The sequence below is a fragment of the Podarcis raffonei genome, chromosome Z (assembly GCF_027172205.1).
Source record: "Podarcis raffonei isolate rPodRaf1 chromosome Z, rPodRaf1.pri, whole genome shotgun sequence".
Taxonomy (NCBI): Eukaryota; Metazoa; Chordata; class Lepidosauria; order Squamata; family Lacertidae; genus Podarcis; species Podarcis raffonei.
The window spans coordinates 31,123,493-31,136,199 of NC_070621.1; the positions used below are offsets into that span (position 1 = coordinate 31,123,493).

A 12,707-nucleotide genomic window follows, 5' to 3' on the forward strand; every position below is an offset into this window, starting at 1 on the left:
AAGATGGAATTCTCATGGCTCCTAAAGTTCCTAACATGTATGCTTGGAGTAGGAAAGCTTTCACCCTCCATATATTGTTGACATACAACTCCCATCATCCCTGGCCATTGGCCATTCCAACTGGGACTGACAGGAATTGCAGTTTAGCAACATCTGAAGGGCCACAGGTTTCCCATCTCTTCTCTAGGGCCTCATAAACCTGACCAGCGGTGGGGTGGGAGAATTTGATTCTGTTTGCATTTAAAGCACTTACCTGAATTTTGTGGTGCAGCTCTCCAACCGGTCTTTACAAAAATGCATATATTACTCTTTTTCTTTCTTTATTTGCAGTCAACAGACCATTAAAACATTTTTGTGACAGTTGACAGTTAGCAATTACAAATGATAACATTAATTTTCAAAGTGCACATGAAACAGCTAAAAGCACAGAATTGAAATATTGGGCATATTAGGGGGGAAATGTGCATAAAGGTGAATATTAGTGAAAATAACATACAAAAACACATTATATTAGGATAAATTGCTTGCAAAAATGCATACATTAGTGAAACTGCAGACAAAAATATGTTTATGAGGAGAAATCTTCACAAAAATGCTGAAGAATATTCATGAGGGCTTATAGAGAATATCACAAATTACTGCAGAAATGTGGAGAACTGAATTTAAGATTGGAAAAATGAGAAATTTGAGTTGACCAAAACTGATGAATCTATTTTTCCCTCCACAAAAATGACAAAGCTGCTATTATTTAATTCTTTAATTAATTCCATTTATGCTTTGCTTCCTATGAAATACCTTAAATGGATTTCACAATAACTACATCAGCAATAATAATAAAAAAAGAATTACACAATTTCATGTATACAAACAATGGACTGCATTCAATGTTAATCCTACTAAGAGTAGACCCACTGAAATGAAAGGACATAATTGATTAGTTCCCATTAATTTCAATGAGTCTACTCAGAATAGGATGTTGGAGTTACACACAACCCAGTTACAACTGTTTTTTAAAAAATTGTAGAACAATTTCAGATGTAAAAATAATGTCAAGTTATCAATTTTTGAGGTTTTATTAAAACCAGGCAGTCTGTAAATGTTGTGGAATAAATGAATAGATAAAAATCCAAAGTAGGCTGGTTGTTTTCCTGAAGTTAAAAAACAACTCAACTATTCAGCTAAAGAAAAGATCACCATTTATAGCCCCAAGACCTTTCTAAACATGAAAGTTGTAGCCACCTGGCAGAAGAAGGCTGTTTTAAGAAAAGGCCACGACAAGCCTCTGCTGTTGGTTATTTATTTATTTAGAACACTTATATTCCACTTTACTTCTCCATGAGGCTCTCAGAGAAACCTACAAAATATTATCACAATAAAATCACATTCAAGTTTGGTATCCATGACATAAAGAGTATGTTGTGCCTGTTGTGCCAGGATTGTGCAGGTGGCATTTCCCCTCTGACCTGAGCCTCCTAAGGAGTGGAGCCTGCTGGAGGGCTCTTCCGAGGCAAGACAGTGGTGCTGAGCAGCTGAAATTCTCTCAGCCCATGATGGAGCCAAGCCAGCCGTTGCTGGTAGTTGCCAAGCGGCAGCTCCCGCTGGTGTCCTCTGGGGCAAGGCACAATTGCCTGGGCTCAGTTTTGAATGGATTCAGAGTGCAAACAAAGTGTAAATATTTGCTTTATTTTTGCAAGCTGGTATTTGTTGTTGTTTCATTTTGTCACGGGAAACAAAAAAAAAAAGGTTTTCAGAACTTACCACCCTTTGGCTGTTAGCATGCTCATGTGCGTGTTGTCCTTCTGAGAATTCACCAGGCATGGACACTGAAGACATTATTGCTTTCAACTAGGGGATTCAATTTCCCCCTCCCCCTCCCTGAATTGTATAGCAACAAATCAAATGTCAAACGCAGATAGATGTAGTGGACAGTGTGAATTTCATTTAGACAGACCACACAATTTTAAAAATAGATAGAAGGAATCTGAAACCAAAGGAGAAAGTGCTGTCAGCCGATTGAACTTTAGATTGGTTTTTTGAAAACTTTTATTTCCCTCCTGTCCATCTAAAACTTTGAAACAAATTTGCATTTTACAAAGTTGCCTTCCCCTGAAAGATGCGAGTTTGAAGAACCAGTGATCGATACCTGGAGTGTGGGCACCTGATTTTATGCCTTGAGTTCCTTTTCAGAACCTTCCCTGCCCCAGAAAACCTGGCTTCGAAAAGCAATTGAGGAATTTGTCCCAACAGATTTTTATGGTGGAAATGCTGCCGGTGTGAGGCGGCTATTCTCCTACACAGGGAAAGTCACACAGTTGTTGTGAGGATGAAAGGCCATGTGCTTGAGCTCCTATCCTAGGAGGAAAGGTGGGATATAAAGGAAATAAAAAGCCCAGGGGTCCTCAACATTTTGATGGCACCTTTGGAAACTGCCATGGGACCCCATTTCACAAAAGAAAAAACTAAAAATAAAACCCTCTTTAAAAAATCCTAGCGAAGTGTCTTGGCCAAAAGAATACAATAAAGGCAACTGCCTGCATTCCCCCAAAGCCACTGATTTTTTTTTAAATGGGAGGGACGGTGGACCTTAAGCTGGCAACAAGGGGATGTCTGATGGTGCTATAGCGCCCACGAGCACCACACTGGGGACTCCAGTGCTGGCCATACTGCCACACCCCAACTCTGTATGGAGAGCCAAAGGATAGAAAAGGGGTGCCTAGCTACATTAAAAGGCCTCTTTTCAGAAGTGGGGCCAGTGGTGCACGGGGATGTCAGGAATAGGGCTGGTCCCATAATCCTCATCTCCCCTACAGACATTTGTTCTACATGTGGAAGGGGAGATCTGAAAACATCTGAAAACAACATTTGTAGTCAGCTTATAAAACAGTACTCTTAAGAGGTCATCTTCACCTTCTTTGAATGGATGGCATCTCTGTAATATGTATTGTTTCTTTCCATACAATTTCTGAAACCAGCTCAGCTGAACTTGTTTATCACAGAAGGCTTCTGTTTCTGACTGAAATTTTATATGTAGTGTCCCTGTTGGCCTGCGTTTCAGTTCCTTTTCCTCTTGGTTAGCATCTATCATTCAGACATCTGGAACGTGCCCAGGCACAGATCATCTTCTTAATTTACACACTGCATCCACTGTTTAGTAAATGATGTGGACCTCGACAGACTTAATTATGATAGAAAATGTGTTGTTCTTTTTCAAAGGCAACATGGAATCATAGAACTGTAGAGTTGGAAGGGACCCTGAGGGTCATCTAGTCCAACCCCCTGCAATGCAAGAATCTCAACTAAAGCATCCATGGCAGATGGCCATCCAGCCTCTGCTAAAAAACCCTCAATGAAGGAGAGTCCACCACCTTCTGAGGGAGTCCATTCCACTGCCAAACAGCTCTTATTGTCAGAAAGTTCTTCCTCTTGTTTAGCCACCTTTGGTCAGAAAAAATATGAAGTCAGAGTTGCCTTTAGCATTAACTACAGATTGTTTGTGTATTTCTCTCTCTTGGTTTATCACTACAGTGGTACCTTGGGTTACATACGCTTCAGGTTACATAGGTTACAGACTCCGCTAACCCAGAAATATTACCTCAGGTTAAGAACTTTGCTTCAGGATGAGAACAAAAATCGTGCAGTGGTGGCGCAGCAGCAGCAGGAGGCCCCATTGGCTAAAGTGGTGCTTCAGTTAAGAACAGTTTCAGGTTAAGAACGGACCTCTGGAACAAATTAAGTACTTAACCAGAGGTACCACTGTATAAAGAATCAAGTGTGGGGGAGTGATTACAGTGTTGGACTAGGACCTGGGAGACTAAGATTCAAAGCACCATGAAAATTTACTGGGTGACCTAGAGCCAGTCGCCATCTCTCAGCCTAGCCTACATCAAAGGGTTGTTGTGAGGGGAAAAGCATTTATGGTTTCCTGAGCCAAAGCAAGTAAGGTTTTTACTCTGCATTGTTGGAGGAAGGGTGGTTTATGCCTCTCTCTCTTTTTTTTAAGTTACTGTGACACAAAATGTGCTTAGCAATATGTGATGGAGATCAAATTCTCAAGCCCTTAAAACTTTAATTTGGTTCTGCCAACATTATTTAAAAAGTTAGAAAACTTTGGCCACAATCCAGAACACATTTTGATTTTTGATTTTTTTTAAGGAAATGGATATATTAATTTATGCAGACACCATATTGAGTGTTGTTTGTGAGCGTTTTATCTAGCTAGCTTTTGTAGACACAGTATAATTACATAATGGTACATGCAATTCACATATTCATTCTGAATAAAAGAAAAAGATCGACCCTTTTAGAAACTAGAATTAGTGGGCTCTTATATCACTTGAACAGGAGACCCATATTCCTACCACAGAGTTAACAATTCCCAGAGAGAACTATAGCAATTGCAGCTCTGTGGGGAGAATGGACAACAGTCTCCCAAAAACTCTCAGCTCACTTTATAAATTAACAGTTCCCAATATTATTTGGGGGAAAGCTTAGGGTGGCAATTAACCTTCTCCTACTCAGAGTAGACCTGTTGACATTAACGGATGTTGAGAAGGGAGTACAAAACTGGTGATTAAAGGAAAGGATTTGGTTCAACAAGACAGCTCTTTTATAGGGACTGAATCCTTCCCCTCTCACACACATTGTAAAACAACCCCTGACTTTGCCATGTAATAGTTTAAAGAAGAAGAAGGATGAGACCATATTTTACTTTTATTGTTAGGTGTACCCTTTTAAATGTGGGGTGTAAATCTAAAAACTGCAGTTGATGAAGCTACTTACCTATTCTATCATTCCTGAGGATAATCTCATGGGTGATGGGGGGAAGAGGTAACCCCACAAAATAATGTCAAAAAATGTCCACAACCTGGTTCCTACCAGACGTTTTAGACTACAGCTTCCATCATTACTGATAACTGACCACTCTGGAGCTGATTGGAGTTGTAATCTAAAGCATGTGGAGAGTGCCAGGTGGGTGCAAGCTGACCTACAAGAACTCAACTTCCAAGGAAAAGGAACTTTTTAATTCTAGAATGCAAAATGCATATGGTTAGCTTTGTGCTCATTAGTTCAACTGTGTTTAATCTCTGGAACACTGGCCTTTCAGAAGATGCAAATACGACCATGCTTTGAAATGCACCCTATTTCAGTCAATGTGAATTTGGGACAGTCAGTGCACAGTGTGTTAAATTTACGATGGAAGTGCTGACACAACTAACGCAAATATAGCAGCGCTGTTGAACACCGCTGTAATTATGCCACATTATATTAAAACATATGGTATAATTTAGCTTGGCATAAATGTATCTTTCTTTGTCACTGCATTGCTCATCATTTTTGAAAATTACAAATCTGTAATAGTAAAGGTAATTCATAGCTTAGCTGTGGTATTAAAATGATGGAGTGTTTCCCTTTTTGCTCAATCATTGATCTTTCAATTTTTTTGTTCTGTTTGATAGCATTAATCACATTTATTAGCCAAGTGCTTATCATAAAGAATGTTGAGTGTTTCTATGCTGTTACTTTCATCTTCAATTAAGATACATTTTTCCTCCTGCCACTGTCCCTTACGCACCAACAAAGTATTACCGATTCTAATTGGAAATCAAGTTAATGAATTCCTGGCAGTGTCAATAACCCAGACAGGCGCACCCCCCACCCCCACCTCCTTCGACCAATACAAAATCTAATCGAATGCTTTCATTGAAAAGGGAAAATAACAGAAAATACCTTGATTAACATTAACATAATACTTTGCTCTGTAGAAAATTATTGTGGCACATTGGCACAGGACCGAGTGCATGGGCAAAATTAATAATGCATTCCTTAATTAGAATTTCAGGTTTTTATATCCTTTTTTAGGGGGGAGCCCAGATTAGAAAATTGGGGAGGTTTGGGCTGGCAGAAAATGGTTGAGTAGTCAGGGGGAGGGACCAGTTTGAGTGTCTTTGCCTTGTAACGGGAAATGCACATGACCTGGTACATGGAACAAGATGTGCCACGTAGAACAGGGCAATCCACTTGACACACACAACATTCTGCACCAGGGTTATCTGAAATAATTCCTTATACTGGTCTGTGACTGTAATAGAGAGGTGAATTGGAAATAATTCCAACAAAAACAGAATTCTCTGACCTATACAACATCCAGCCAATGGGTACACATTTGTGTTGTCTTTAGTTTTATTGTTTCTTCTTCTAGTTGTGCAGAAGGGCCATCAACTATTAATGGTGTTTCAAGGGACAGCTTGGCCCTGACTTCCAGGCAAATTCTCTTCAGCTGCCCACTCTGAGATGTGCTTGTTTACTTGAAGAGCTGAAAAGATTCCGTGCTCTGTGCGTTATATACCAGAGATGGGGAGCCTATGATTCTCCATATGATGTTGGACTCCGACTCTAATCAGTCACAACTAGCCAATACAATGGTCAGAGATGATGGAAACTGTGGTTCAACAACATCTGGAGACACTGGCACCAACTATAGGGGGCCCACACCACAGGGCTATGACATGACTTCCAGACTTCTGAGGCGATGTCCAAGGTCCTGCGAAACCTCTGATGCAACTTTTGGTAGAAACCAGAAGTCACATCAGAGGTCTTCAGGGCCTCAGAAGTTCCGCTGTGAAGTGCCAATGTAACATGACATCACAACGCCATGATATCACATTATGTCACGGGTGCCATTGGGCACCCATAATCTGAGGCCAAAGTTTGCACCCCTGTGGAGAGTCACTGGTTCCCCATTTCCTGTTATACAGCATAGGCTCTTTCCACATAATTGGGAATTCTGGATGGTGGATTTCCTGGTCAGAGCTCATATATTCTGTATGTATGTAGTCTTTAATTAGTCCTTTGGTCATATTTGTGGAAATCAGGCTCATGGACAGAGGGTGCAGTCAGTCTTCTCCATCATTATTTCCCCCCCCATTTCCATGGGTATGTCACATGCACAAGTCTAGAATCCATTATGTAGGAACTTCATTTAGCCATTGTCCCTGAACATCTTATTCCTGTGGGGTCTATTTCTATACTGTAAAAAACCAAAACAAAACAAACCCATAACTTATACCTATTACAAACCTTTCAGTGCTGTTTGATGGAACTTTATTTTGTAATCCAACATGTTGGATGTTCAGTTCTATATATCAGCAGCAGCCAAGAATATATGGAAATTGCTAGATATTTCTTCTCCTTACAGATGGGCTTTCTTTTTTCTTCTGCCTGATTGTATCTGAGTAAACTCTTAACCTCACAGACGTCCTGTGTTGGGCTTATATTTGTGTCCTTTCTTTTGTTTGTTGTATGTATTTTTGTTTTTCTCCCACCTTAATGCATAATTGAACATTTCATCTAATTAACTATTATTATTATTTTTTTAAATCTTCCTGTCAGGGTAGGGAAGAAATCTTTTCATGACCCTTTGCCAGCGATGAAAAATAATTGCTCAAAACCCAATCTTTGCACACTCTTTTCCAGGTGGAAGTGAATCTTCATGGGATAAAGAGAAACTTCAGTCACCCATCCCACCGGGATCTCATCACGGGGTCAGCCATGCGACTCTGGCAGGGCAACCAAGTTTGGGAAGTGCTCATCCTCTCAGCCCTCTGCAGCAAAACCATCTGCTCACAAACAGTATGTATGATGGTATCCCCTTTTCATTCTCCACATGGCCATGAGAAGTGTGGGAAGAAAGCTGAAAACATTAAAAAGCTGGGCTGAAAATCCTACCACACTTTCACCCCCTGCAAAAGTGTGTGGAGATACTTAGAAACTTTTTGAGGGCCAAGTGGATTCTAAGAATTGTCAGGATGGTGTTCTTAAATACAAGGTATTTACATCATCAGGAAAACCTTAATACTGCTTCAGGCGACCAACGTGGCTGCTCTCAACAGCCCAGTCAACATTCAAGGAACATAATTTCCCTGGGCTGTGGAGGCTGGTTCTTTGGGGCAAATGGCCGAACCAATCTCAGTCTTGATTCTTTCTAACCCACCTGTCTACCTCCTGCTTACAACAAATCCAGGGGGTAGGAGGATGAGGTGAAGGTAGAATGTGTTGGCTCAACCTGCCTTTGGCTCTGGCTCCACCTACTGTTGAGCTCCATTCTTTCTGCCCTACCAGTTGCAATGTGTACCAGCCACCACTGTCCTTGGAAATCATCTGTCTTTATCATTTTGGTAAAGGAAAGGAAAGAACTTTGACTGTCCCTTATTTAAAGGTGAGACTACAATTAACAAAATGTTAGAATTCACCCACCCCATTAATCCAATCTTTGGGGGTGTTATTAGCCCCCTCAAACTTAGGCCTAATACTTAGGACCAGAGCTATAACTTGTAGTCCTAGATCTTTCATGAGTTACACTGAAATCTAAGCACTTTTGCTTGGGTTTGTTTACTTTTTTGTGTGTGCAAACAAATGGGAAGTGGACAACAAACAACAACAACATTTTATTGCGACATTTGGTTTTTGAAATAAAGCCGGAAAGAATGATTCCTTGTTATACAAGTTTCTTTGGTAATTCTGCCAAACTTAGTGGTTTGAAATCATTGGAAAATACAGCCTTCTTTCTTTGCTGGTGCACAAAAGAATATTTTGTCCAGGCAGGAGAAGGAAAAGAATGTAGATAAGTTGCATACCAGATCGACAAGGAGGAAAAGAGTTGTGAAAGGGTGACAGCAAATGAATGAGGCAGAAATAAGATCTGCATTGTAATGTTTTAATTTGTGTTCCGAAATTTTAAAGGTAGGTTTATGCAATTTACTTAGGATACATATCTTTGTGGATATGTGATGCATACATACAAAGTATCTTGATTATCACTTCCCACTGAGCAGTTTGCACTGGTTCTTATAATAACGCATTCTCTGGTCCCCTATTTGGCTAAAAGATAGACCCTAGACTTCTTGTGTCGCACTGAATGACAGTATCTAACTTCTATATACTGCTAAATTTCATTTTCTGTACTGAGTTCAACACATTTGTTGTATCTAGTATCTTTTCAAGGTCTGCAAATGAAATTTATTTCCTTCCTTTCAGATTATTTCACTATTTTTATTATTATTGTTGATCACCCTGTTGTCTTGCTGATCACTCAGCAGTCTTCCGCAAGACAATTCAAGGGTTTATTGAATATCGGGCATTATGTCTGATTTGTGGACATGAGATGCATTTCCTTCACACCCCCTTTTGAAAGCACTTGATGTATTGTCCCTTAAAACTGGCAATGTGCTGTTAAATTCCGTTTGTAGTTTGCATTTAGTTTGCATGTCAATTGGACTCTAAGTAGGCACGCAACTCAGTGCGGACAGATGGTGTCTGGGAGGGTTGAAAACTCCATGGAGTATGAGGAAAGATTACCAGACTGCTGTGGGGGGCATCAATGAGGAAACAAAGACTTACGTTTGTATGAGCTTGGAGGGTTGGGTGAGGTTGTAGAACTGCTTAAAGAAAAGAGATGTCACACACACTGTTCCACAGCCCATCTAAGTGACCAATTAAATTTATTTATTTATTTAGCATTTTCTGTTAAAATTTCTAAACAGGCAACCTCTCAGCAGTGTACAATAAAATCAACGAAACAGCAGAAAAATTATAAAATCATAAAATGCAGAGCAAATGACCAACACTGAATCAGATTAATTTGTGTTTAAATTCAGATCCTATCTTCAAAGATTGTGGTGCACATAACATTTAAACAGATTAACGTGCTGAAAAAATAAATATAAAAATGGTCGGGTTGGGGCTAAAGATGGATGTGTAATACATCCCTGTCCATCTCTAGCGCAAAATTTCTTCTCAGGATTTTTTTTTTTTAAAAGGTCTTGCATAACTGCTACTCCTGTGAGGGACAGTGGAAATTATTTCACTTCTGTGCTTGGAAGTGGTGGTGAGAGGGCTAGTGCTCCAACATCTACAGTGGCTTCCTTTTGTCTTCCAAGTACAATTACACCTTCTGGTTTTGCTTTACTCAACCCTTTAATGCATTGAGTCCATATGACAAGCACAGTGTATACTAGGGATGGGGAACCTCTGGCCCTCCAGATGTTGCTGGATGACAACTTCCATCATCCCTCACCACTAATTATTTTGGATAGGGCTGGTGGAGTCCAACAACATTGGGAGGGGTGCAGGTTCCCCATCCTGTATATACAACAGGAATTGAGAACGTTCTGCCCTCCAGTTGTTGTTGGATTCCAGTTCCTGTCAGGGGCAACCAACATAGGATGATGTGACTTGTAGTCCAGCAATATCTGGAAGGCCACAGGTTCCTTATCGCTGGTTTAAGCAAAGAGCCTTCTCTGTAGTGGCACCCACCCTGAAAATACCCTCCCATCAGATGTCAAGGAGATAAATAATTATACAACTTATGGAAGACATCTGAAGGCAGCCCTGTATTGGGAAATTTTAAATGTTTAATGTTGTATTTGTTGGAAGCCGCCCAGAGTGGCTGGGCCAACCCAGCCAGGTGGGTGGGGTACAAATAATAAAATTATTAGTATGATTAATTATAAATAAGCCTCAGGCTGTCAGATTCCCCACACATATTTCTTTTTCACACATGAGAGGAGGAGAGGAAAAAGCTAAGCCTTAAAAGTAAGCTGCCAGTCCAACCGCAGTTAACTAACAGAAACCCAGATCAAACTGCAGTATGATGTCCTAGATATTCTAAGGTTAAAATGCACATTTCCTTTCCCCTTGTATCGCATGAAAAGGGTATGCGTGTGTTGAAGCCCAAAGCGTAGGAGGCAGGGGGGATGATCTCAAGATTAATTTCAGTTGATACCTGAATAATGATTTTGTGTCGCCTTCATCAAGAAGTCTGGGGCTGAAGGGAGTTGTGCCCCTAAACATCTGGAGGGCACCAGGTTGGTGAAAGCTGATTTGGATTAATGTGAATGAGCCTGGAGATCACCCCTTCCCTTAATAGTTATTAAAATGTGTTTGCCCTGTTTTCCATCTGTGTAGGACCATAAAGGTAGCTAAAAATGCCCTCAGCCACAAAAACACTTTAAAAGTTCATAATAAGTTCATAATAATTATAAATTTGAAAACAAGCCATCCCATCAGTAAAACTTAACAGGAAGAGCAACCAATGCTTTGCTGGTCAGTTATACAATGAATCTTTTTGACTGAAGAATTTTTTCCACTGACATGTTCTTGCAGCTGCATATTTTTAACCTGGGTTATACACCTGAGTTGTCTGTGTTTCTGGGCTTTTGTAATTACCATTTATGTCAGTGTTTTATGCCCAGGTTCACTCTGCTTAAAATATTATCTCCATCTTTGTTAAGAAAGCTTTGCCCCTTGAAAATGCCATCTGTTTGCAGTGTGGATTTGTTTATTTCAACGTCTATTCCTCACCTTTCCCCAAGGGCTTGAGGAAAGTAGCAATACTTAAAAAATAAACCAAGATAACACACCGTAATGAAATTCAAGATATCCTATAGCTGTTCAGTCCTGGCCATTGCATGACAACTGAAACAAGAAAATACAGTTTTTCCGGAAGCTATTTGGAGGTTATGGTCTTGGATGGAGCTCTGTGTTTCAGAGTGTCTGTTTGGCTCCCTCTCTATCTGGTTTTGGACTCCAGGTCAAGATGTTACACACTTTTGACCTGGATGGGAAGTAATGATTGGTCTTAATCATTTTAGGTTATCTTAAATCATTTTTTAAAAACACAATATTTTATTAATGATATGTGTCAAGTGGTGGCTAATGTCCATTGGGACTAGTGCAGTGATAAGCAGGGGGGTCAACAGTTGGTGGGGCCAGAGATGACAGAGAGCCATCCCCTAACTGGTTGCAAGTAAGAAGGCAGGCAGATGAGGGCTTGTCAAGGGCAGTCCAAATGGACCAACGTCTATATGATTAACAGATGGAAAAAGAATGGGCATCATTCCATACCTCCTTTTCAGCACCTCAAAGAAAAAGCCACAGAACTCTATATATCTTTCTGGTCTCTCTGTGTCCCCTCACTTTCTTCTCCTCCTCTACATCCTCTTCTTCCATCTCCTCCAGTGCAGACAGAAAAAACTTCCAACATTTTAAAAGTGCCCTGTGGCTCTTATGTAGCTTCCCATCACCATCTGTTTTCTTGTAACATCCACAGATACCACAGATTTTCTTATCACCCCACCTGCAGTTTGCTGGGGAAAAGAACTGATAGATTATTAATTCCATGGAACAATTGCAGTCTTGAGTAAAATGTCGGATTATTAAGGAATGAAAAAAATAACAATATTTAACTGATCCACAGCCTGTTTTCCCCCTACAGGAATAGATCTGCCTTTTATGATGATGCCTCACCCACTTCTCCCAGTTGGCCTACCTCCTGCTTCGGTGGCAATGGCTATGAATCAGATGAACCATCTCAACACCATAGCTAACATGGCAGCTGCAGCTCAGATGCACAGTCCTCTTTCAAGAGCAGGAGCTTCAGTTATAAAGGTAAAGTTCCAAGCTTAGTTACACGATCAACATAATCACATGCTGCAGCTCTTGTTGGAATATACCCTGGCAGCAAGAAAGGAGGACCTCATATTTACAAGCTCTTTTCCACACAGAGAAAATAAATACAGAAAAACTGGGTTTTCTCCTGAGATGATCTGTTTCTAGTTCAAGGGGAATGTCTCTCAGGTCAGCAAGGTTTAGGGGAGTGACTTGTCATGCATAGGTAATGTGCTCTGCAAATCATACAGCTCAGAGAAGTA

At 40.4% G+C, this 12,707-nt stretch overlaps 1 protein-coding gene across 8 annotated transcripts in view; it reads left to right on the plus strand.

Moving 5' to 3' along the window:
• Positions 1–12,707, plus strand: part of DACH2 (dachshund family transcription factor 2) — a 305,580-nt gene that overhangs the window by 222,833 nt on the left and 70,040 nt on the right. For 6 of the 8 annotated variants that reach the window (XM_053374932.1, XM_053374933.1, XM_053374934.1 and 3 more), the window contains 2 exons: positions 7,474–7,629; positions 12,272–12,444. In XM_053374932.1, the coding sequence (XP_053230907.1) occupies positions 7,474–7,629; positions 12,272–12,444 (329 nt within the window). The remainder of the gene's footprint in view (positions 1–7,473; positions 7,630–12,271; positions 12,445–12,707) is intronic. The other 2 variants (XM_053374935.1, XM_053374937.1) reach the window with 1 other exon arrangement.